At 37.3% G+C, this 25030-nt stretch overlaps 1 protein-coding gene across 1 annotated transcript in view; it reads left to right on the forward strand.

Annotated features, from left to right (window-relative positions):
- Window positions 1-25030, forward strand: part of LOC122800743 (maltase-glucoamylase, intestinal-like) — a 1506799-nt gene that overhangs the window by 495084 nt on the left and 986685 nt on the right. The window contains exons 18-19 of the mRNA XM_044069982.1: window positions 9512-9666; window positions 23244-23328. Coding sequence (XP_043925917.1) covers window positions 9512-9666; window positions 23244-23328 — 240 coding nt within the window. The remainder of the gene's footprint in view (window positions 1-9511; window positions 9667-23243; window positions 23329-25030) is intronic.

The raw sequence follows: 25030 nt of genomic DNA on the forward strand, positions 1-25030 counted from the left end.
ATCAGATCCTACTCTTTTGTCCAAAGAGATTGAAGAGTGAACATGCCTAAAAACGCTGTTCAATGGCCTGCAAGAACTGATAAACAATGCAGGAATAGCAATGCTACTGAATTATATCCTAAAGAACTCTGAACACACTACCTTCAGTGGAGTGATGGATATCTGTGCTAACAAACTGTTGAAGGCATGGTATTTTCATTTTGCATGACTGTTATGGCAAGCAATCTACTAGTACAACCCAAGGCTAGCATCCTCAATTATCCTAATTAAGAAAAAAATGCTGTCTGAACTGACATACCTGCTAGGTACAAAATAGTCCCATCCTATGGAAAAAAATAAAACCAAGTATTCCCAGTAAGACAACATCCACACTGGACTGGTATGAGAATAGTTAAGTTTCCTGAAGACCCAGAGGATGTGAAACATGTTTCTTACCGCAGAAATGGTTTCCTCCATTGAGTCCTACTATACATTGAGTAGTGCAGGAGTTAAAATTGCCTCACTATGAAAATGCTTTGGAGAGTTGGCCTCAGTATTAATAAATGCTTATAGGTGACAAGGAGAGTAGCACAAGCCGAATGTTGAAAACCCTTGCAGCTGAGCAACACACTGCTGATAAGTCATATGGAGTTACACTGCTGATAAGTTATTTGGAGTTACTCTGCTGATAAGTCATATGGAGTTACATTGCTGATAAGTCATATGGCGTTACACTGCTGCTAAGTTATAAGGAGTTACACTGCTGATATGTTATATGGAGTTACACTGCTGATAAGTCATATGGAGTTACACTGCTGATAAGTTATATGGAGTTACACTGCTAAGTCACATGGAGTTACACTGCTGATAAGTTATATGGAGTTACACTCCTGATAAGTTATATGGAGTTACACTGTTGATAAGTTATATGGAGTTACACTGTTGATAAGTCATATGGAGTTACACTGCTGATAAGTTATATGGAGTTACACTGCTAAGTTATATGGAGTTACACTGTTGATAAGTCATATGAAGTAACACTGCTGATAACTCATACGGAGTTACACTGCTGATAAGTTATATGGAGTTACACTGTTGATAAGTTATATGAAGTTACACTGCTAAGTCATATGGAGTTACACTGCTGATAAGTTATATGGAGTTACACTGTTGATAAGTCATATGGAGTTACACTGCTAATAAGTCATATGGCGTTACACTGCTGCTAAGTTATAAGGAGTTACACTGCTGATATGTTATATGGAGTTACACTGCTGATAAGTTATATGGAGTTACACTGCTAAGTTATATGGAGTTACACTGTTGATAAGTCATATGAAGTTACACTGCTGATAACTCATACGGAGTTACACTGCTGATAAGTTATATGGAGTTACATTGTTGATAAGTTATATGGAGTTACACTGCTATGTCATATGGAGTTACACTGCTGATAAGTTATATGGAGTTACACCGTTGATAAGTCATATGGAGTTACACTGCTGATAAGTCATATGGCTTTACACTGCTGCTAAGTTATAAGGAGTTACACTGCTGATATGTTATATGGAGTTACACTGCTGATAAGTCATATGGAGTTACACTGCTGATAAGTTATATGGAGTTACACTGCTAAGTCACATGGAGTTACACTGCTGATAAGTTATATGGAGTTACACTCCTGATAAGTTATATGGAGTTACACTGTTGATAAGTCATATGAAGTTACACTGCTGATAACTCATATGGAGTTACACTGCTGATAAGTTATATGGAGTTACACTGTTGATAAGTTATATAGAGTTACACTGCTAAGTCATATGGAGTTACACTGCTGATAAGTTATATGGAGTTACACTGTTGATAAGTCATATGGAGTTACACTGCTGATAAGTTATATGGAGTTACACTGCTGATAAGTTATATAGAGTTACACTGCTAAGTCATATGGAGTTACACTGCTGATAAGTTATAAGGAGTTACACTGTTGATAAGTCATATGAAGTTACACTGCTGATAACTCATATGGAGTTACACTGCTGATAAGTTATATGGAGTTACACTGTTGATAAGTTATATAGAGTTACACTGCTAAGTCATATGGAGTTACACTGCTGATAAGTTATATGGAGTTACACTGTTGATAAATCATATGGAGTTACACTGCTGATAATTTATATGGAGTTAGACCTTTATTTATTTCCCTGCAGAAGACTCTTGTCACCATCAAAGATCCTCACACTTACACAGATCTACATAATGTGGAGTGCATATTGAGGCAGGATTTTCTCTGTGCGGTAGCACATAACTTTGGCTGCCACTGAGAAAATGTCAGGTATAATATGTGCTAAATGTAAAACTCTATAAAGTTAGGCACCAGGAGTAGCAGGTACACTGTTGTCAAACATGACAGGTGAAGTAAAATGATTGCAGATGGATCATCACTTCGACATTTACCTAAACTCAGGAAAGTGCACAGAAGGCAAAGAGTAGCCTGCGTGTATCCTCTCTATTCCCAGCCAAGGACTCACTCAATAAAATCAAAAACAACTGCCCTTACTCACCTAGGCTGTCCCCTCTAACACTGTACCACACACCCTGTAAACTTACTTTCAAATCTCCCTGATAGTTTTTCTAAGCATTTCAACTGACACTTGTGTTTCTGCCCGCTCAGTTCACCCTTGGTTGGTTCAAGCTCACTTAGCTCCCCTACCCTATGCCCATTCCCACCCACCCCACCTTCTTTATGTTTATACTCCTCTAGACCACTCTCACTACTTCTTTGTCCAGTCAGCCACTTTATAACTACACCCATTCCTTTCACACAATAAAACTTAAAGGCACCCTGCTCTAACCAGTCTCCCAAATATCTTAATATATTTCTAACCTATTACATATCCTATTTTTTAACCCTGCAAAATGTCCAACACCATACAGTTAACAATTTTTATTTTTTTTCTCAGAATTTCTCTCCTCATGCTGACTCATTCAACTTCCCTCTACTAAATGAAATGCTCACTTCCTCCAAAAACTCCTACCCTAATAATTATAACAACACAACCATATATAAAAAGTTTCTCCAACATCTCATCATCAATATTCAATTGCAGTAACATATCAGCTAATAAACTAAATCCTAGTGCTTTATCCAAGTCCTTTACTCAATCAAATTACTTTCACATACTTTAATTCACATCCTGTTATCTCAAAGTGGGAATATTCACCCAAACCTGACCATTCCCTCTCTTCCGATATAAACCATCCCCCCTCTTTTTCCTTAAACACAGCCACAAACACTCAAAACCTTATTATGATAACAATCAACATAAAGAGTATTTGTAACAAAATTACTGAATTTCATGCCTAGCTCTCTCAATACACCCCTGATATCGTGACTGTTACAGAAACATGACTAAAGCTACATATATTGCACACTGAAATAGTTCTCAGTGGTTATAATATCTTAAGGAAAGGTGGTGGCGTAGCTAAAATCTATTGCAACTTTTTACCCATTACATCCTTTCTGAAACCTGTCCCAACCTTCAGCAATATGGAATTTGTATTAGCATAATTACAAATAAAGAATAATAAAACCTTATGCATAGCAGTAATATACATCCCCCCAGGCCAAAATATAGCTACTCTTGAAATTGTTCTATCGTGGACAACCCAAAATGCATCCAACAAAACCATCATTCAAGGAGATACTAACATCAACTGGAAAAACCTTACCTCAGACTCCCCTGCTAATTATATTAACCTGTATGGGTTCACACAACTGGTTACATGCCCCACATGACTACTAAATAATCAACCAGAATCCACCATAGATTGGATCCTAGTTTCAGAGCCACAGAAATATTCCAACACTGGTAACCTGCCTTCTTCTTCTTCTTTCATTTTTTTCCCGGTTAGTGGTCGCCACAATGGATCATCCATCCGCTCATGATTAGCAGTGGAGTTTTTATGGTGTTGAGTTGCCACCCGGAACCCAGCCTTCCACAGAAGGCACACACATGCACACACTCACACCTAGGGCCAATTTAGAGTGTCCAATCCACCTACTGCATGTCTTTGGGATGTGGGAGGAAACCGGAGCACCCAGAGGAATCCCACGCAACCACAGGGTGGACATGCAGACTCCGCACAGAAGGCACCCCAGCCAAGAATCGAACCGGAGAACCTCTTGCTGTCAGGCGGCAATGCTAACCTCTTCACCATCGTGGCTGCCCCTGGTACCCTGCCTAACATTCTTAATAACCATCTACCTGCCATTATACATAAAACCTATACTCAGGTGCCAAAATACCACTCATATAAAGCATCCAGGAACCTAACTAATTTTAACCAAACAACCTTCAACAACACTCTAAATGCTCATAATTGGACCCCACAAAAATCCCTAAAATTAGAAGAAGCAGTACACTTTTTTAATAAGATCTTCCTTAATACCCTAAATACTCAAAACTTAGTCATGCTCCCTGGCTTACGAAACCAACTAAACAATATGATGGGATCAAGAGACCAAGCCTGGAAAGAATGGCTAAAAAACAAAACTCAAGCAAATGAAATTAATTTCAAACAACTCCATAACAAAGCAAAAAAATTAGTTAAAAATGATTAAAAAACACTACTTCTCATAACAACTATCTAGTTCAAGGAATAACCCCCCAAAATTCTGTAAATCAGTCTCTTTATTCCTTAATCCTGGGACAACACAAAACCTATCACCTTTTCCAGACAAGGACCCACAAGAAATAGCACATATTTTCAATTCCCACTTCATAGATAGCATCTTTAAACTTGTTAAAATACCCCACCCAAAACCAATGAACCCCCCCAACACACAAGTTTACCACCTCAAACTCAACTCCTAAGAATTCTGGCACATACCACTCACTCCATAATGACACAAAAAACACCCCAACAATTCCAATATTCTCCCTAAAATCCATGTCCACCTCTGTAGCACTCAAGTTACTAAATAAACTAAGACCTTGCTCCTTATCTGCTGACAACCTCTCCTCCAAATATCTGAAACTTGGTTCCAAAGCAATACTCTATCAGTATTCTAATTAATAGATCTATCTCAGAGTCTGTAAGCCCTCATGATTTGAAAAAAATCCATCATAACCCAATTGCACAAAGGCAGAAACCCAAATGACTTAACTAACCTTTGACCTGTTTCCATTCTCTCTCCATTATCTGAAATATTAGAAAAGTGTATAGAAAGTCAGTTACTAAAACACTTATATGATAATTCCTTGCCCTTACTCAACATAGTTTTGACCCAGGCAAACTGCTACAGCAGCCCTACTGTCCTCTGATGATGCTGTGAACAAGGCTTTGGACTCTAGTCTATTAACATCAGTGCTTATCCTATACCTATCCAAGCCATTCAACACAGTATCACATACTAAATTAATTAAACAACTTGCAACTTTAGGATGCTCCCAGCATACCCTTACTTGGTTCTCTAACTACCTGAATAAAAGATACCAATCAGTTAAATGGCAAAACAAACAATCTGGATACATAGCCAGTAAAACAGGTGTCCCTGGGGGTCTGTTCTGGGGTCTTTGCTTTTCAATGTGTTCATACATGATCTTCACTCTCTCTCTTCTCAAAGTTCACTCATCCAATATGCTGATGATTCTGCTGTCATATCCTCTCTCCTCCAATAACTTCTCAGACCTCCAAAAAATAACACAAAATGCCTTTTCAACCATAGAAATGTAGCTAATTGAAGCACAACTTCAACTAAATCCCAAAAAATCCAGACTACTATCATTTTCATCTAAACCACCTCTATATGAATTTAAGATTTACTCCTATACTAGGAATGAAATTGAAGTAGTGAAGTCAGCAAAATTACTATGCATTACCATCAGTGGTAAACTATCCTTTGAATAACATATTCTAAACACAATTTAAAAAAAACACTTTAAACTAGTCAAACTCTACAGATAGATGCTATATATGGATAAATCCACAAAAATAAAACTGGTAAATATCCTCCTACTCCCATCCCTCCTTTATGGTACCCCTATTTGTACTAAATTGCATACATCCCTAAGCGACAAACTATAATCATGCTATTATAAAATAGCAAAATTCACCACTGGACTATCATACCAAACTCACCAGTGTCAAGTCATTAAGGAATTGAAATGGCTTGAATTCCCCCACTTCCTTCATTACACCCAGCTAACACTAGTTCATAAACTAATATACAATCCAGATAATTGCCCTTCTTTCCATTTTATCCTACAATTCTACACCCCCCACCTTAAATCTTCGGTATACTAACAAACAACTCCTAAATGTTTCCAAATCTAACAAAAGGGCTGGACCAAGCCTGTACTTGCACTAAACTAAACTGTGAAATGCTCTACCCCCCTCTATCACACAATTGGATTATTTAAAAAATTTCAAACTCACTTTAAAAAATAACTTCCTTGACAAACCAATCTGCCCCTGGGCACAAAACCATAGACCACCTTAAACTATGTCTAACACATCAAAGTAGTATGATACCTATTAATTTCCAGAAACTCTTTTCCTGATCTCATTTTATATTTCATTGGTATTTTTTTCTCGTAATCTGATTATCAGGCCAAAACTGATCATGTGTTGACTTGCATCAATTTTTTTAATAAGAAGGTATCTACTTTCTTTCTACATATTTTGAGTGCCACTGAAAATAATCCATGCATACTACAAAAATGAACTAGATTATATAAACCTTTGCATTCTGTGTTTTACTAATCTTTAGAAAATTGTGAAAAATGTTTTGGTTATTTCTGTAAATATATAAAAAACAAAGGCTAAAACAACTAAGAAACCAAAAAAAACAGGTAGCAGGTATGCAGTCGGCAGCAAATGTTTATTTAAGCGTTTTTCATCAGCTCTACAAAGCTGACTTCATCAGAATACATTCAATGTCCATAAAACCATATATATATATATATATATATATATATCTATATATATATATATATATATATATATATAGTAAAGTTCACTCAATTGGCAAAACATCAATTAAAGCAACAGCCCCTATAAAACATCTCAATTTTAAAATTTTGAAAAAATTCAAAGGTATGTACAAGTAATTTTAACAGCAAATTAACATAGTATAATCCTAAAAAAATACTATTTACTCATCCAAACACCTAAGAGTACTAAAAAACTTAAATAAACCAAAGTTTGAAAGGTTTTTCTGAAATGTATGTTTAGAAAATGTTTGAAAAATCCCCCTACATTTTAAAATTGAGATGTTTTTATAGGGGCTGTTGCTTTAATTGATGTTGTGCCAATTGAGTGAACTTTACTATATATATATATATATATATATATATATATATATATATATATATGGTTTTATGGACATTGAATGTATTCTGATGAAGTCAGCTTTGTAGAGCTGATGAAAAGTGTTTAAATAAACATTTGCTGCCGACTGCATACCTGCTACCTGTTTTTTTGGTTTCTTATTTCTGTAAATATAATATGATCTTAAAATATTTCTTGGATATGTAAATGGTCTCCACACTGAAAATGGGTTTTTGAGCCAGTAGACTTTCCCGGTAAACAAACATCTATAAATAAATAAAATAAAAATGTGTGTTGATACATTTGTAATTTTTAAGAAATCCTGTAATGACTCATATACTCATAACTAGCTAAGCTACCAACTAGGTACAATATACTTACTGGCAGTCATTCTCTTCAAGATTTGGTTACCAGAAATTAGATTTCCAGAATTATAAACCTAGAAATAAATCCACTTTTTTGAGTTATTGCTGCCTTATTAAATTCCCTTGGACTTCTATAATGTGCAGAATCCTTCATGCAACCATTGCCTAATAGTCATTTTTTTAAGACAAATGCAGACTAACAAACCATTTATGTAGACTTTCCCTTGATGTAGCAATTAAGTAAGTATGCATACTCTGTCCATAACTACAGGTAAACATAAATTTTGATATAGGATCATTTTTATCTTTCTATATGCAAATATAATAATGATTGCAAAATGCTTTTTTTCTATAGGTTACACAAATGCTCCTTAACTCAGCATGCCCTTATAATCTATGTCTGTATCTGGATTCACTACTGAATCCCAAAAGTACACAATACGAAGCCCAAAATACCGAGACTATAATCCTTAAACCACACATTACTGAAATGTTAAAAGCGAGAAATTCAAAATCGCGAAAGTACTACATACATACAGCACACACACAAACATATACACAGCCTCCCCCATAACCAAACAAACTACCCTACACTAAAGATAAGCAGGGGGGATTTGCCCCCCTGCACCCCCCATGTGGGGGGGTTGTGCCCCCCACACACCCCCACTTTAATATTCTAACTCCAAGATCACACAAACATACACACAAGGCAAACTCACACCCACAAATTACAGCCCCTCACACACACACCACACACACACGCACACACGCACACACACACACACACACACACACACACACACACACACACACACACACACACCACAGTCACAACACACACTTGCACACACTAAAGCCCCTCACAAACACACTTACACACGCATACTTACCTGAACCGTAACACCAGAAGCGATAACTCAAAATCCCTTAACATCAGGAATTTGAATTTTGTGCTTCTGGTCTTTCGGTAATGTGGGGTTTCGGCTACATGGTCTCGAGCTTTTGAAATTCGAGATTTCAAAAGTTCAAGATTTAGTAGTGTTCCCCTGTATCTATATCTATGTATCTATATAGCTATATCTATGTCTATCTATCTATATATATATATATATATATATATATATATATATATATATATATATATATATATATATATATATATAAATATATATATATATATATATATATATATATATATATATATATATATATATATATATATATATATATATATATATATATATATATATATATATATATATATATATATATATATATATATATATATATATATATATATATATATATATATATAAATTATATATATATATATATATATATATAGATGTATATAGATATAGCTATATAGATACATAGATATAGATACAGACATAGTGTATGTACATATATCAAGCCACGGTGGTGCAGCGGTAGCATTGTTGCCTCACAGCAAGTGGTTCTCCCATTCAATTTTGGCTGGAGTAACTTCTGTGTGGAGTCTGCATGCCCTCCCCATGGTTGAGTGGCGTTCGAAAGACATGAGTAGAATGGGCGTGCCTTCGTTGAAGGTTGGGCATCGAGCTGGCACCTCGGCACCTGTAAAAAAATCTACTGCCAATCATTAGCAGACCAGAGTTCTGCTTTGGCGACCTCTAACCGGGAAAAGCCGAAAGAAAAACAAAAAAAACTTATGTATGTACATATATTGGTAATGCCTCTGTAAGTATCCATCTATATATATAAATGTATATAGAACAAGGGATAGAATATGCACAATTTTATCAATGATATGTATCAAAAACATGTATAATCTTTCTGTATTTTATTTTCAGCCACAGGACCCTGCAAAATTTGGTGCCAACTCAGCTTTGGTAGAATCATCTAGACGATATCTGAAAATTCGCTACACTTTGTTACCTTACTTATATACTTTGTTCTACTATGCTCATACCAGAGGAGACACAGTTGTGAGGCCATTGCTACATGAGTAAGTCTGAGAGTAATTCTCATTAAATATACCTTATGAATCATTATGCCATTTGTGAAACTAATTACCATAATTCTGCTTGTTTTCAAAGTTTGTAATATCTAGTAATGTCCACAGAGACATAAATATTACAAGTACAATGCAGTATTCTCTGATTTCATATATCATTTGAATGGTCTGTTTAACATACTTCAGTGAAATAATTGTGATGCTACAACTATTAAACTAAATAGATCAAGTGACAAAGGTATGTTATGGTTTATTTATTTGTGAATTTATTTTTACTTGTATTAATTGGGGAGTGTGGGGGCATAGCCTTCCACATAGTTTGGGTGCATAATAAATTTTGGAAAGAGTTCTTCGTTCGACTAGTAAGTATCCATGTCTATGCTTTACAACATTTAAAATAGGTGGGGGGTTGTGGTCCCCACAACCCTCCTCTCTCTCTCTCTCTATGTATATATATATATATATATATACATATATATATATATATATATATATATATATATATATTTATATATATATATATATATATATACACACACTAACTCCAGGATTGCAGTACAGTGGAGAACAGGGAATATACCTTTTTAGATGAAATGAGTTTCAGTCAAATGAGTTTTCAGTGAAGTGAGCTTTCAGTGAATTGGGCTCAGAAATTAATTTTCAATAAAATGAGGCTTCGACAAAATGAGTTTCAGTGAAATATGTTTTCAAGCAAAGTAGACTCATATATATATATATATATATATATATATATATATATATATATATATATATATATTTATTTTTTTTTTTCAATTAAGATTGACATTTTGCTCTCTCTGACTATCATGCTACATTATACTTCATTTTTTTTTATTTTTTACTGGACAATATGATTTTGGTTTGACTAATGTTCCAAGATTGCAGATAGACATTCTCAGTTGTTTTACATCATCTTAAACTGGAATAAAGATGTCATGGTTACGAATGAATATTACTTGTTTAATCAATAAAAACACCATTATCAAACCAACATTTGATTAATGGGGCAATGTGGTGTAAGTAAGGTCATGACTATATTGCATTGAAATACTTAAGTGAAGAATGGCACTCTTAGGTGCATGCAATACCTAAATGTCATGTTACAATGTCTATGAGCATTTTGATAAGATTCATTAATTAAGGGAAGATATATAATGTATACTGTATAATGTATATATAAGTACCAAATGCAGGTGTTGAATTGCATTTCCTTTTCATCATCTGGCATGATGCATTACATATGGTTATTAAGGATTGGTATATGACTACTGTGAAGAAATTAGACTCTGTCACTTGTGCTAGCATATCTGTCTGAGGTTTTGTACATAATTTCAAATTAACCTGTGTATTGTATGCCAGCATGATGTACTATGATATTGTAAATACGTTCTTACATGTCAATTTATAATCTGTACAGAATGTTTTAAAGACTTGAACGGTGTTCCTTTTCATTTCTAACTACTCATATTTGTGCAGAAGATTCTAAATGCAGATTGTTTCAGAATCAATTGGTCTGCAGATGATGTCATTGGAATGTTGACAGTTGCCATGCGTTACTGTCAGAAGCTGAAAGACAAGAAGGATCATTAGTAAACAGCTGTTGGTTGATTTTCAAAATATGAAATGGAAATTAGAACTGGAACCATTATGACACTTAAGCTACTCTAGAAAAGAGCCTGCTGAAGACAGTTGAATTCAGTTGTTGTCATTTAACAGCCAGTTACAGTTGTCATTTGCCAGTTGCAGTTCTTCACAGTTGTATTGTGCAGTGGATACCCAAAAGGACTCACGAAGAATTGTAAGCCTGCCTTTGCTCTATTGTAATTATTTTAAACTTATGTTAAAAATACTCAAAGGCAGACTGTCATACAACATGTAATAATTTAGTTTAGATCAGGGACAGTGTTCTATAGTCAGACAGGAAATTATAACTAACCAGTTAGAGTTTCTTTTTTCTAAATGTTGGAGTTCTATCTTACTGATTTATTTTCCTGATGATTGAGTTCTGCTTTTATATTTTTTAATAATTTTTCTCATTATTAAATATTTTTATTAACTTACATTGTGGCTGGTCAATCAGTGTTTTCTTTAGTGATTTGAAATTGGTTTTACCTTCTTTGATAACTTCCCAGGCCACTCTGAAAGCCTGGCTGATTTAGGTAATTTAAAATCATTCGTTTTAATATCTAATTTTCATAATTGGACACTCCTTTAAAAGGACATATAGGATCTATGACAGGTGGCAGCATGTTACCATATTATTTTGGGGACTGGTCACATCTGGAAATCTGTGTCAGGTTTCCCAAAAGTGTTGGGATATGTGAGATTTAATTTATTTAAGTGTGCATGTACCTCTTAAACTGGGACATATTGCTCTGAAATGTGTAATAAGGAGTTACATTAAGGGTGGACATAAGTATACAATCCAGTCTCAGGTTATAAATCATGTTCCTGTTGTGCTCTTAGGGGAAATTGTAAAATTTTACTCCTGTTTAAGTGACAGTCTCATACTGAAGTCAGTAGTCAGGACTGAAGTTCCTTAGTTACCGACCCAAGATAGTGAGGGACATCATATATTGTTAGCAGTCTGGTGGGCTATTATACGGATGCCGCATTATTTTGTGGCAGCAATGTGGGATTTTTAATTGGACTTCAGTAGCCTGTAGATAGCTGTCATTAAGCTATGCATTCTCAATAGCCACAAAGTAAACATACAGAATCTCAGTTCACCACAGTTTTATTTATTTTTAGTTAGTCAGGGAGAGCAGGCAAAGATGTCAGCAGAAGACTATAGTAAGCTGACAAAGAATCAGTTGGCCAAGGAGTACAAAGTCAGAGGACTAGTGCATTCCAGACTGACTAAGGAAGCAATGATTTTATCCTTAGTTGCAGCATCAGCTTAGACCAGCCATTTGGAGGATATCCAGTTTGGTACTGGGGATGTGCAGCCTGCTGAAACAGGACAGTCCTCATTTTCTTCTGAGGACCTGAGAATTCATCAAGAGTTAAGGAGCCTGGAACTGGAGGCTGAGGAGAGAATTTGATGCCTGTATGCTGAGGTAAGGGAGAAGACCACTGATATGAACTGGAGGCTGAGGAGAAATGGCAACAATATGAACTGGAGGCCAAACATTTAAAAGCTGAGGAAAATGAGAGACAACATTGGCATGAAATGGAACTTCTTACCCTTTGAGAGGGTCATGGAGGTAATGGAAAAGGGAATAAACAAACCCCAGAAGCTATAAAGGTCAGTAAATCTTTTCCTCAATACAGGAATGGGGAAGACTTTGATAGTTTTATTCATATATCTGAGAGGGTATGTAGACACTATGATGTTGACCATGAGCTCTGGGTTTGGTTCCTGCCTCCCTTACTCCATTGTAAAGCTATTCAGGCCATGTCAAAATTGTCTGATGTAGATTGTTTGAATTTTGATAAAGTTAAGAAATGCCTTCTTGATTTTTTTAAACTAACATGTGGAGCTTATAGAAAAAAGATTTGTGAACATAGACACAAGGTAGATGAAAGTGCATGTGATTATATTGCTGATTTAAATACTTATTTTCATAAATAGGTGAGTGGATGACAGGTCACAACTTCTGAAGGGCTGGCAGACCTTTTGTTGAGGGAACAAGCCCACAGTACTTTTCCTGACAACATGAGAATCTGGTTAGCAGGCAGATAGTATAACTCTGCAGATGAGTTGCAGAGAACAGGGGATCACTACTTAGCAAGCAGAGCATCAGTACATAAGAAAGAGATACCAAATGCTGCACATGGACCTAAGGGAACCCATGGGGAACAGTTTAAACCACTCCAACAGAGTACAACAGTAACAGGGGAAACTACTAGTCCAAATACACGGTTAGGGATTAGATGCTTCAAATTTAACCAGAGGGGCCAAATAGCAGTCAAATGTCCATCAAGGCAAGGTGAGAAACTAAAGGTGAGGGAGCCAGCAAGTGGTGATGACAAACTACCAGTGGCAAGTTGTTTTGAAACAACAGGCACACCGATCTATCACCAAAATGTATATCCTATCTTAGTACATGCTAAACCGGTTACTGCTAAGAGAGACCCAGCTTTTGATATAACCATTGTGAGGCCTGCAATGGTTAGAGAAGAGCAGTACTGCTTATAAAAGTCCACTCCAGTCAGAGCTTTGGGAGTGACCCCATTCCAAATACCTTTGGCTAGGGTTCATTTTGACTGGGAGAGTGGAAGAGGCAATAAGCAGGTAGGTGTGTTTGTGGATATTCATGCAAATGTCCTGACAGGGGATGACTTTGATGATGCAGTACCTTGTGTGCATGCAGTGACATGCAGTCACACTAGTAGACAGGCATGTATGCCCTGTAGCCAGAGAAAAACCCATACAGATATCATACCTGAAGTTGGGACTGGTGTGGTGGCTGTTTCAGAGAAGGTGCTATCTTGAAGCACTAAGTCTGAGAGTGTACCACAGCTGATGGTACATACTGATGTTGCCCTGGACATGGTGACTGCAAGGATGGAGGTGAGTGATAGTACCCAGATTCACAGTGAGGCACAGCTGTCAGAAGTTGCTAGGCTTCCTGTGGAAGGGGAGTTTGGGAGAGTCAGAAAGGCAGGGTTGAGAGAGACTCAACTTACAGACCCTACATTACAAAGCTTGAGGGAGATGGCTAAGGAAGCACCTGAGGCTCAAGGAAGAGGAAATTCTGTATACTGGTGCAAAAATTTGCTGTATAGAGAATAGACTGCTGAAGGTGGGATAGAAGGTGAGGTAATACAGCAGTTGGCACTGCCTAGAGCTTAACATCTGCCACTTTTGGCCATAGCAAATGACATCCATTTTTCAGGTCATATGGGTATAAAACGTACTAAGAGACATAGTATGCAGAATTTTTATTGGCCTGAAATTGCAAAGGATGTGGTTAGATATTGTAGGACTAGTGACCAGTGCCAAAAAGTTGACAAGGCAGGGGACAAGGATACATGTTCATTAATGTCTTTGCCTGTTATTGAAGAGCCATTTCAGAGGGTGGTCATGGACATTGTGGGACCCCTGAGTACTCCAAGTTCTACAGGGAAGAAATATATCCTAGCGGTAGTGGATTATACTACCAGATGATTTCCTGAAGTGTAATTCTGTCCTCTATTGAGGGAGAAAAGGTGGCAAATGTGTTGCTAGAAATTTTCAGCAGGGTAGGTTTTCCGAGGGAGATACTGACTGATCGAGGTGCCAACTTCATATCAGACCTGCTGACTTGTTTGTGGAAGCATTGTGGGTTGAAACATCTAAAAAATACCCCTATCATCCCTAGACTAATGGGCTTGTGGACAGGTTAAACTCTACATTAAAGACTATGCTACAAGCATTTGCGGACCAGTTTAAAAGGGAGTGGAAGAAGTATTTGCCCCAACTATTATTTGCGTACAGGAAATACCACAGGAATCTAAAGGTTTCTCACCCTTTGAGTTGTTATGTGGGTATAGCGTGAGGGGGCCGTTAGATTTTATCTGAGATGAGTGAGCAGATAAGAGTCAATCTCACAAGGAGACTTTTGTGTCATACGAAACATCCTTAACTTCAGTGCTCATGGGTTTGGCCCAAGAGAACTTATCATTAGTCCAAAAGCAGAAAAAGGTTTGGTACAGTAGGAATGCTCATGCCCAAGAGTATGCTGAGGGACAGAAAGTTATGGTACTTGTCCCTGTCAGACAACAAATTACAAGCAGCTTGGGAGGGACCTTTGAAGTTGTAAAGAAAGTCACTGATGTGAATTCCATGTTAAACCTGGTAGGTAGGAGACAAGATTACAAATTGTACCATGTAAATATTTTGATATTATCATAATAGGGAGACTCTAATATTGAGTATTCACAGTGGATTGCAGGAGGAGTCTGAAGGGGATATGGTAACCGATCTTGGTGAGGCTAGGACTGACACCTCTGTGGAAGAGATAGCCATATTGCAGAAGTTAACTGCTAAGCAGATCAGCGAGATAAGAATAGTATTGCAGGAATTTATGGACAATTCCACAAGGAAACCTGCATGTACTGACTTGATGCAGTACCATGTGGACACAAGTCCCCAAAAACCTATCAAGTAGGTTCCTTACAGAGTGCCTGAGAGTGTTAAACAGATTCTGAAGGATGAGATAAGGGAAATGCTAGAAATGGGGGTAATTCAGGAATCCAGTAATCCCTGGGATTCCCCAGTAGTGCTGGTACCAAAGAAGAATGGTGGTGTTAGGCTCTGTGTAGACTATAGGAAACTAAACAGTTATACAGAGTCAGATGCATACCCCATGCTGAGAACAGACAAAGCCTTAGAACAGCTGAGTGGGACTAGGTATCTGACCACTACTGACCTAACCAAGGGATACTGGCATGTGCCCTTAACTGCCATTGCTAGAGACAGGTCAACATTTGTATTCCTTTTGTACTGTATGAATTTTCAAGGATACCCTTTGGATTGAAAAATGCCCCAGCAACTTTCCAGAGACAGGCAGATTGTGTCTTAGTAGGAGCAGGAGATTATGCTCTAGATGACATTGCTATTTATAGCCATTCCTGGCAAGAGCACCTTCAACATGTTAGGGAGGTATTTGGTAAATTAAAAAGGGTAGGATTAACCATTAAACCCAGTAAGTGTCAGGTGGTTAAGACAGAGGTCACTTTCTTAGGACACAGGGCGGGAAGTGGTAAGATTAGGCCAGATCCTGTCAAAGTAGAAGATATTCAAGTGTGGCCAGTTCCTGTTACTAAAAAGCAAGTGAGAGCAGTTATAGGGACAGTGGAGTACTATAGAAAATTTGTGTCCAATTATAGTACAAAGCTGCACCTCTTACTGACCTAACTAGGAAAAAGAAATAGATATGGTAGTGTGGACCACAGATTGTGAACAAGAGTCATAGGGGTGGGTGCTGACAAGTTTCTTGAGAAGGAAAAGAGCACCCAGTGGAATATCTTAGCTGTAGACTTCAGCCTAGGGAAGAATGTTATGCAGCTGTGGAGAAAGAATGCCAAGCCATAGTATGGTCATTGCAGATTGGCCAGAAGCATCACTTGGGTTTAGTGCATGGGGTTTTGTCCACAATGCGTGTCACAGCTGCAGCACTGTCTTTGTGGAAGAAAATTCGTTATACTCACAAATCATAACCCTTTAACATGGCTAAATAGAGTCAGCAAACAAAATGCTAAGTTACTGAGATGGAGTTTAGCATTACAAGCATATAGCATGACAATACAACACCCCAGTGGGTTAATAATGCCAATGCAGAGAGGTTGTCCAGGAGAGGAGTAAGTTGATATTCCAAGACAGACCCATTTTTCTCAAGTGTCGTTTTGCAAGGGTCATTTAAAAACTGTGTTTGAGTCATGTGTGTGTGTGTGTGTGTGTGTGTGTGTGTGTGTGTGTGTGTGTGTGTGTGCGCGTGTGTGTGTGTGTGTGTGTGAAGAAATTAGGCACTGTCATTTGTGCTAGCATGTCTGGCTGAGGTTTTGTACATAATTTCAGATTAACCTGTATATTATATGCCAGCATGACTAGCTATGATATTGTAAATAGGTTCTTACATGTCAATTTATAATCTGTTTGTACAGAATGTTTTAAAGACTTGAACAGTGTTCCTTTACATTTCTAACTGTGCATATTTGTGAAGAAGATTCTAAATGCCAACTGTCTCAGAATCATCTTATCTGCAGATGATGTCATTGGAATGTTGACAGTTGGTGTGTGTTAGTCTCAGAGGTTGAAAGACAGGCAAGAACTTTAGTAAACATCTCTTGGTTGATTTTTAAAATGTGAAATGAAAATGTCTATACAATCTCAGCCATATATGTTCCCACAGGTGTTAAAGCACCAAAAGAGGGTTAGTGCATGAATGAATTTAGCACAGAGGAGACTGTTCTGTAGCAGTTCCTCCACACACACACACACACACACACACACACACACACACACACACACACACACACACACACACACACACACACACACACAAACACACAAACACACACAGTAGAAGAGCTCTGCAGAATGATACACTGAACAAGGCCTATAGTTTTCTGGCATGGTAGGAAATGCTGCAACAAATAAATGCAGATGTTGTTATTGCACACAGCTGCAAATCTGTAGCAAGGTCACCAATATTATTCTCCAGACATAAATAGAGAAAGGAAATCCTCTGGGGATGTTCCAACAAGACATTACTAGATGACAGACTGGGCTGTTCCTTATAATCATCAGTGGAGATATTGACAGCACACTAATTCTCAGTGGTGGACTGAAAGTGAGAGACAGGCTGATCAGGACTGCCTGAGTGCCTATTTGGGATGCCACATGTGAGTAGAGGCAACTGACAGTAATGTGGGACATTGCAAGTAAATCATCCTTGTGAATGTATACATATTTATCTTCATTAAAGTTACCCAAAGGCATTGGGTCTGAATAAATATATAACAGGCTCTATATATATTGCTGGCATATAGCTGCCTATCTGATGCATGGTGATGGGGATGCCAAACATGCCAGCTTTCACAATAAGTCATCTATGTGCTTTTACAAGTTCTACTGGGACAGGATCTAAAATCACAGGTTTACACATGCATGAGATCAATATGTCTATAGAGGCTGGCAACAATGGTACTCTGAACATGACTGAGTTTGAGAATACAGTGGGACCATAAGCAATGTTAACAGTAATGGAAAAATTCCCATCCAAGCATCGGAAAGGACTATGTACACCGCAGATTGGCCAGAAGCATCACTTGGGTTTAGTGCATGGGGTTTTGTCCACAATGTGTGTCACAGACATTAAACAGGCAATAGATATGCAGCTGGCATCTGAGGGCTGTACCACCTCAAAAGTGCACATGCATGGCATTGGAGATGGGCACAGTAAGGCCCCTTCATGCCCTGAGGTTCAATTGTTCCACAGAATGAGTGCTACACTAAGTATCAGTCAGAAGTTTTGCAGGATCTTGGTCTAGGCTCAGCGAGATTCTAATTGGACCATGTGTTGTATGATCTTTGTGAAGATCTCTATAGCTTGTGTGAATACCTCCAGTAACTGGCAGAAACATGGGCAGTGATAGCCCATTCTGCAGCTATTATTGGGTTAGTGGGGCTGCTTGCAAATGGCAGGCATAGATGAGGCAGTGGACAGTTAATCAGTATAGGTGTCCATAGCTGTTTAGCAACATTCATCTGTATCCACTGTGGGTTCCATCTCTGGTCAAGGACAGTTGCTAAGATATAAAAGACACTCTTATGGCTCTCCAGTGAGATCCAAATTTGACTGCAGACAGTCACATAGAGGGGCAATGTTCATTTACCTCCACTCTGAACACACATTAGCAGGCATCACATTCAATGTTATGCAGTTCAAAAGCCTACTACTCTGCAGTAAATGTCTCCCAAATGACATATAACCCTAGTTTAACAGAGAGTAGTTCATGTCACCTACCTACCAATACTACTCCACAGTTGCTGCCCTGACATTCCTGCATCTGCACCCAATATGCTATGCTCTCCCTTGTATTATTAGGCTCCAAAGTGAGGCTGTAGGATTCATTGTATATCCAGCCACAGTTCCTCCACTGGAATCTCCATTGCATCACACAAGGACATGATCCTTGACACCTCACAGCTCCCCTAGCCATGTTGAAGCGTACTGCAGGCACCAGCTATGACCTTTCTCCCTATGTGAGCTTTGTTCTCTCATTAAGCTGAACTCCTCCATCTGTGATGATGATGATTGAGTCCAACCCACTTTTCCAGGTAATATGGGTATATTAATGTTTAATACACAGTACTGTATAACCTGGATGAGTAAATACATATATTAGTTTTGTTCTGTATTGTTATTGGCATGGCCCATATTTGTGGACCAGACTCCATCTCATTTCATGACATAATATACAACATAATATACAACATAATATACCTACCTCTGCCTTTCATGAGGCCCACTCAGCCATGCCTTTCTCTGACCACTCACTCCTCTTTTGGTATTGACACTAGTATCAACTAGTGCTATGGTCTACCCCTGTTGTGACAGTTTGTATTTCTACATGCTGTGTTTCATGGCAGACACTACATGTATCTTTCTGCACATCTTATGAGCATATGCAGGGCATCAGCAGATGCATCCAGGCAACAGAAGTAAAACTTCAGTGCTCCTAGCTCATATTCAACAATGTTTTATCTCTGTGCCATTGCTGTGTTGTATTTCTTCTCCAGTCCTCATCTGTTTGCAGATGGAGGTCATCACCAATGCCTCCAAGGTATATAAGTTCATAGGTTCATAGGCAAGTACTAGACTAGCTGTCCTCATAAGCCATTTTAAGCCTAGCCCAATTTTCTTTCAAAGGTTAGAATCAAACTCTGTACCTTGTGAATGTGAGTTGAACACCTTAACCATTATACTAACTCCTAACACCAATGCAGCATATCCTATAAAATGCAAAAGTAAACTGAGACATCTGCTGCTTTCTTTCATGTAACTTGAACTTCATGGCCTCTAGAGCTGAGATTATGCACATCTTCTAGCATGATGGCCCAGTAGAAAGTCCCCCTGCATCATGAGTCGGTGTACCTTGCATAACTGCCAGAGGAAGGAATTGTCTGAACTGCTAAGAAAGCATATAGACATATTCTATACAATACCCCATACATGGCATATCATCTGGCAGTTGACTGAGTATAAGCCCTTCTGGTAAATATACCAGATGACAAGTATTGCAGTTGAGGTCATAATGGCAATGTGGGTACAGCCTAGAGGTCTAAAGACCTCAAAGAAGTAGTCTAGCAACTTGAATACCTGCATAATGGTGATTCTGTTGTCTGCTTTCCCTGGGAACCACATGTCCTCATCCACTTATATCAACATTACATCTACACTCAGATGGAGGATCTACAAGGCTGAAGCCACTGGGATAGGCAGCCCACATATCCTTCTTGATCCCATGTGAAAATGTTGTCAAATCTCATGTCTTGTATGATAACTAAGTCCTAATAGTAGTGACAGACTATGTCCTGCTAATGGAGGTAGTGGTATACCAAATGCTGATGTACCCTTCTGTGATATGGAATGCAGAAGAATACAATATTGTGGATATTGTCTTCCACTGTGGACACCAGTGCATGCAGATGGCTAAACTACATGATAGTACTAGCATCTTGTAGTGATAGACATGTTAATCAACAAATGATTTTGTTCAGACAAGTTGATGAGCACAACTCCTTGCTCAAAATGTTGCCATGTTTCTTTTGTCATTTGCATAGACATTAACCACTAAGCAAGTTGATGCTCATCTACAAGTCATTAAATGATTATTTGTATGCAATGCATGCTGCACTGTTATTCACATTAGTGTACTCATGCTACAAGACTCTCAGCCACCACTTTCCTGCAACTCACCCATCACCATGGCATTTCACCTAATCCAGTATATTATTTGTTTCTGAATAAACTGCATCATATAATTTTCTCTTCTAGCCCAAACGCCATATGTATTTTTTTGAAAAAGGTAATGTTCTATGCTTTCTAAATGTTGTGACATGAAAATGACATTAGCAATGTTTTTTTTTTTTTTTTTCATTTCAATTTAAAATACAATTCTTCATTTGTATTTGTGGATAACCACACAATCTAAGTGTCAGATGTAATTATCTCAGCATCACTCTTTGAAGATTTTATGAATTTATATTAATATATTTTGTATATGCAGTAAAGTAGCCAGACTAGTCCATTATCTGCACATAATACTCTTGAAAATGGTAACTACTGAAAATGATAAACAGAGGCTTGTATGTTTCATTAATTCTGGAGAGTTTCATGAAGCACACTCTTTTCTCACTGGTTGATTCACCTATATTTAATGAAACTGTAGGTAACTTTTTAAATAAGTTTTGGTGACCTCAGAGGTAGTTAGCTTAGTTAGACTATGCAAACTTTTCAGCTATAGCATGGGTAGGCATTTGCCAACATACACATATTTTGTCAGAAAAAAACATTCATGTGAATCAGTTTGAACTGAGTGGTCTTTAGCAGGATGGTCTGCAACAAGATGTTGTATATACAATAGTGGAGATTATGTTCATGACATCGTTTTTTTTTTCAGCTGCCTGTGTTACTGCCAGTATGACACTATAATTTGACTGTAGTCTGTCACAGAGCCATGGCTCCACTAAAGTTAAAGTACTTTTTTTGAATTATGTCATTCCAGCATGGATGCCAGTTCAATATCAATGTATTACATTAAAAAAGACATATGCATATTGGTATTATTCCTGAAACTGTTTACTTTTGCCATGGGTATTTAAAATGTAAGCAGTACATCCACATCATAACATCTTTAATATGATGGAATTCCTGTCAGATTCACTTTAGAAAAAAGTCTGTCTAAATTATTAGGATTATTTTTTTGTAAAATTACAGCAGGATGAAGCCAAAAATGGATAACCACATTTCATTAGTTTCGGATACTTCGGCCTGGCAATAAATTAAAAAATAATTTATTTCTCTTACATATATACTTCTTGGCATCTAGACTGTCTACATGCATTTGGTAATTAATTTATATTGGCATATACAGATATTGAAAGTTTTAATGCCTTCAACTGCTGACCATCTTCATCAATGCAAATTAAATATTCTGTTTAATCCACCACCTGAGATTGTATTTGTTTCAAGAGTGTGTGTGTGTGTGTGTGTGTGTGTGTGTGTGTGTGTGTATGTGTGTGCTTCTTGCCTTTGATCACAGAAGCACACACAAGAGTGTGTGTGTGCTTCTTGCCTTTGATCATAGAAGCACACACACACACACACACACACACACACACACACACACACACACACACACACACACACACACACACACACACACACACACACACACACACACACACACACACACACACACACACACTCACTCACACACACTCACAAACACACAGACACTTGAAACAAATACAAGAGTGTGTATGTGTGTGCTTCTTGCCTTTGGTTAAAGAAGCATAGTCCTCCAGTGACAATTATGTAGCTCAGCATGCTCTGATAAACTTATAAAAGATGGAGCAGTACTTTGTTTCCACATGTTAAAGAATCTCATTACACTTTACTGAATTATTATCAGTCTTAAAGGAAATAAAGAAATATCTCTGTTTAATTTGACACAGGAACTTCTGTTGTTTGCCACATTTGGGTTCACAATGTGACACAGTGCAGCACTGGCAATGTGATAGCCAGAATTCATTACATTACTTAAAGATTTTTTTTCTTGTAGGTCACTGATGCAGATAGAATTCAAAGAAAGTGACAAAAAATATATATAAAAATAATAATAATAATAATATTCATTTCAAAATTTAAAACCAAGACATATTTTTACCATTAAGAGATCTTCCATTTTTTGAATTTCATGTATATGTCTTGAACTGCTGTAGAAATTAATATGATTTGCATACTGGTTTGTAGTTTTAGCTATGACGATCATGTGCTCCTATATGTTTCAAGGTAGAAAACATTAAAATGCAGTTATGCTTCTTTCCACAGGTTTTTTTCTGATAATATTACATGGTCCATCGATCGCCAGTTCCTCTGGGGTCCAGCTTTTCTTATAACTCCTGTCTTGGATCCGGTAAGCTAAATAATGTTAAACATACTATAACAGGCATAAAACTGGTAATTACTATTTTTATAAAAATAAATAAAATGGTAATCATGGCAATTATGCATTGCTAGATCATGTTTATAGTGATATCTCAGCCTTCTTACATTTGTCTTTCTTATGTGCTTTGTTCAAAATTGTAAGAATCAGTCATATTTAATGTCATTTTAGGTCACTAGTTTATCTTTGTAAATATATATACATATATATATATATATATATATATATATATATATATATATATTTACTTTTTGTTATCAATCTATTAATCTGGCATGGTTGGCTTTCCATAATTTTTTTCAGCCACAACATGGGATCGATTTGAACAGAAATTCAAATATTTAATAAAAATATAAATAGATAGGCATGAAAATCATGCTATAATATACATTAAAAAAGAAAGCCATACCTACTAAATTTTCAATATAGATGGCATTGGCTATAGAAGAAATATGCAAACATGCTTGTCACAATCACCTTCAGTAAAGCACATCACACCAAATGGCATTTGACAACTTTTATTAACTTTCAGTAACATAATATTATTGCATCATTTCATATAGTTAATCATAACATGTCATCCTTATAACCACCACATAAACATCTTTGTAATCATACATCAGGGCAGCATATCTCCACTCACCCTGCCCTAATAAGCAACATCCTCACCACTGCTCGTTTTTATCCCCCAAACTCCTTACATTGACACCCAACACCAAGATGAGTTACAGAAGAGGGACAGATCTGCCCCTCTTTTTCACCTACGTCCTCTAATCCCAATAACAAAATTATCAAAAATGTCCCAAAAGAAGATGAGGGAGGGCGAGCAGCAAGATCATGCCTATATCTGATCCCTTTCCCAGTTACATTCACATAAAAACCCTAAGCCTCACCCTACAGCTACCTCACTTCCTCACAACTCTCCCCATAATGAATTAACCTTTCACTTCCCGTAGTCTACCCAAACCTTCCTATACTTTCTATCCCTAACATCCTTCATTAAACCAAAACCACCATGCCCTTAAACTCCAACCAACTCCTAAACACTGAAGGTGTCCCTGGACAAAATGGTTTGTTCCCAAACCTCATTTGCATGATCCACTTCAATAAACCATATTACACCAAATGGCATTTGACAACCTTTATTAATTTCCAATAACATTGCTTTATTGCATCATTTCAAATTGTTAATCACAACATGACATCCTTGTAACCACCACATTAACATCCTTGTAGTCATATGTCAGGGCAGTGTATCCGTGCTTACCCTGCCCGAATAAGGAGCGTCCTCACCACCACTCAGTTATTTGCTTTCAGCCTCCAAACTCCATACATCGACACCCATCACCAATAGGGGGAACAGGAGAGGTAAAAATCTACCCATCTTCTCCACCTACCAGCCTGACCCAAGCTGTTCACTTCACCTAAGGATTTTCACTAAACCTTCCAAAAATAAACATAAATGCATGTTAAACATCCAAACCAAACACATTCAGGTGCACCCCATCATCTCTAAAATTTTCACTGAAATGATCTTTCACTTAACTGACGTTTTGCTGAACAGGGTTTGACAAATACCATTTCGCTGAATTACATGTTCGATGAAGTGGTATAGACCGCAAATAAGCTGCCTTTCCTCACTAAGTCTGAAGCCCTACTGATGTAAAAAGAA

Source organism: Protopterus annectens, chromosome 4.part1 (assembly GCF_019279795.1).
Source record: "Protopterus annectens isolate FY-2018-M chromosome 4.part1, PAN1.0, whole genome shotgun sequence".
NCBI lineage: Eukaryota > Metazoa > Chordata > Ceratodontiformes > Protopteridae > Protopterus > Protopterus annectens.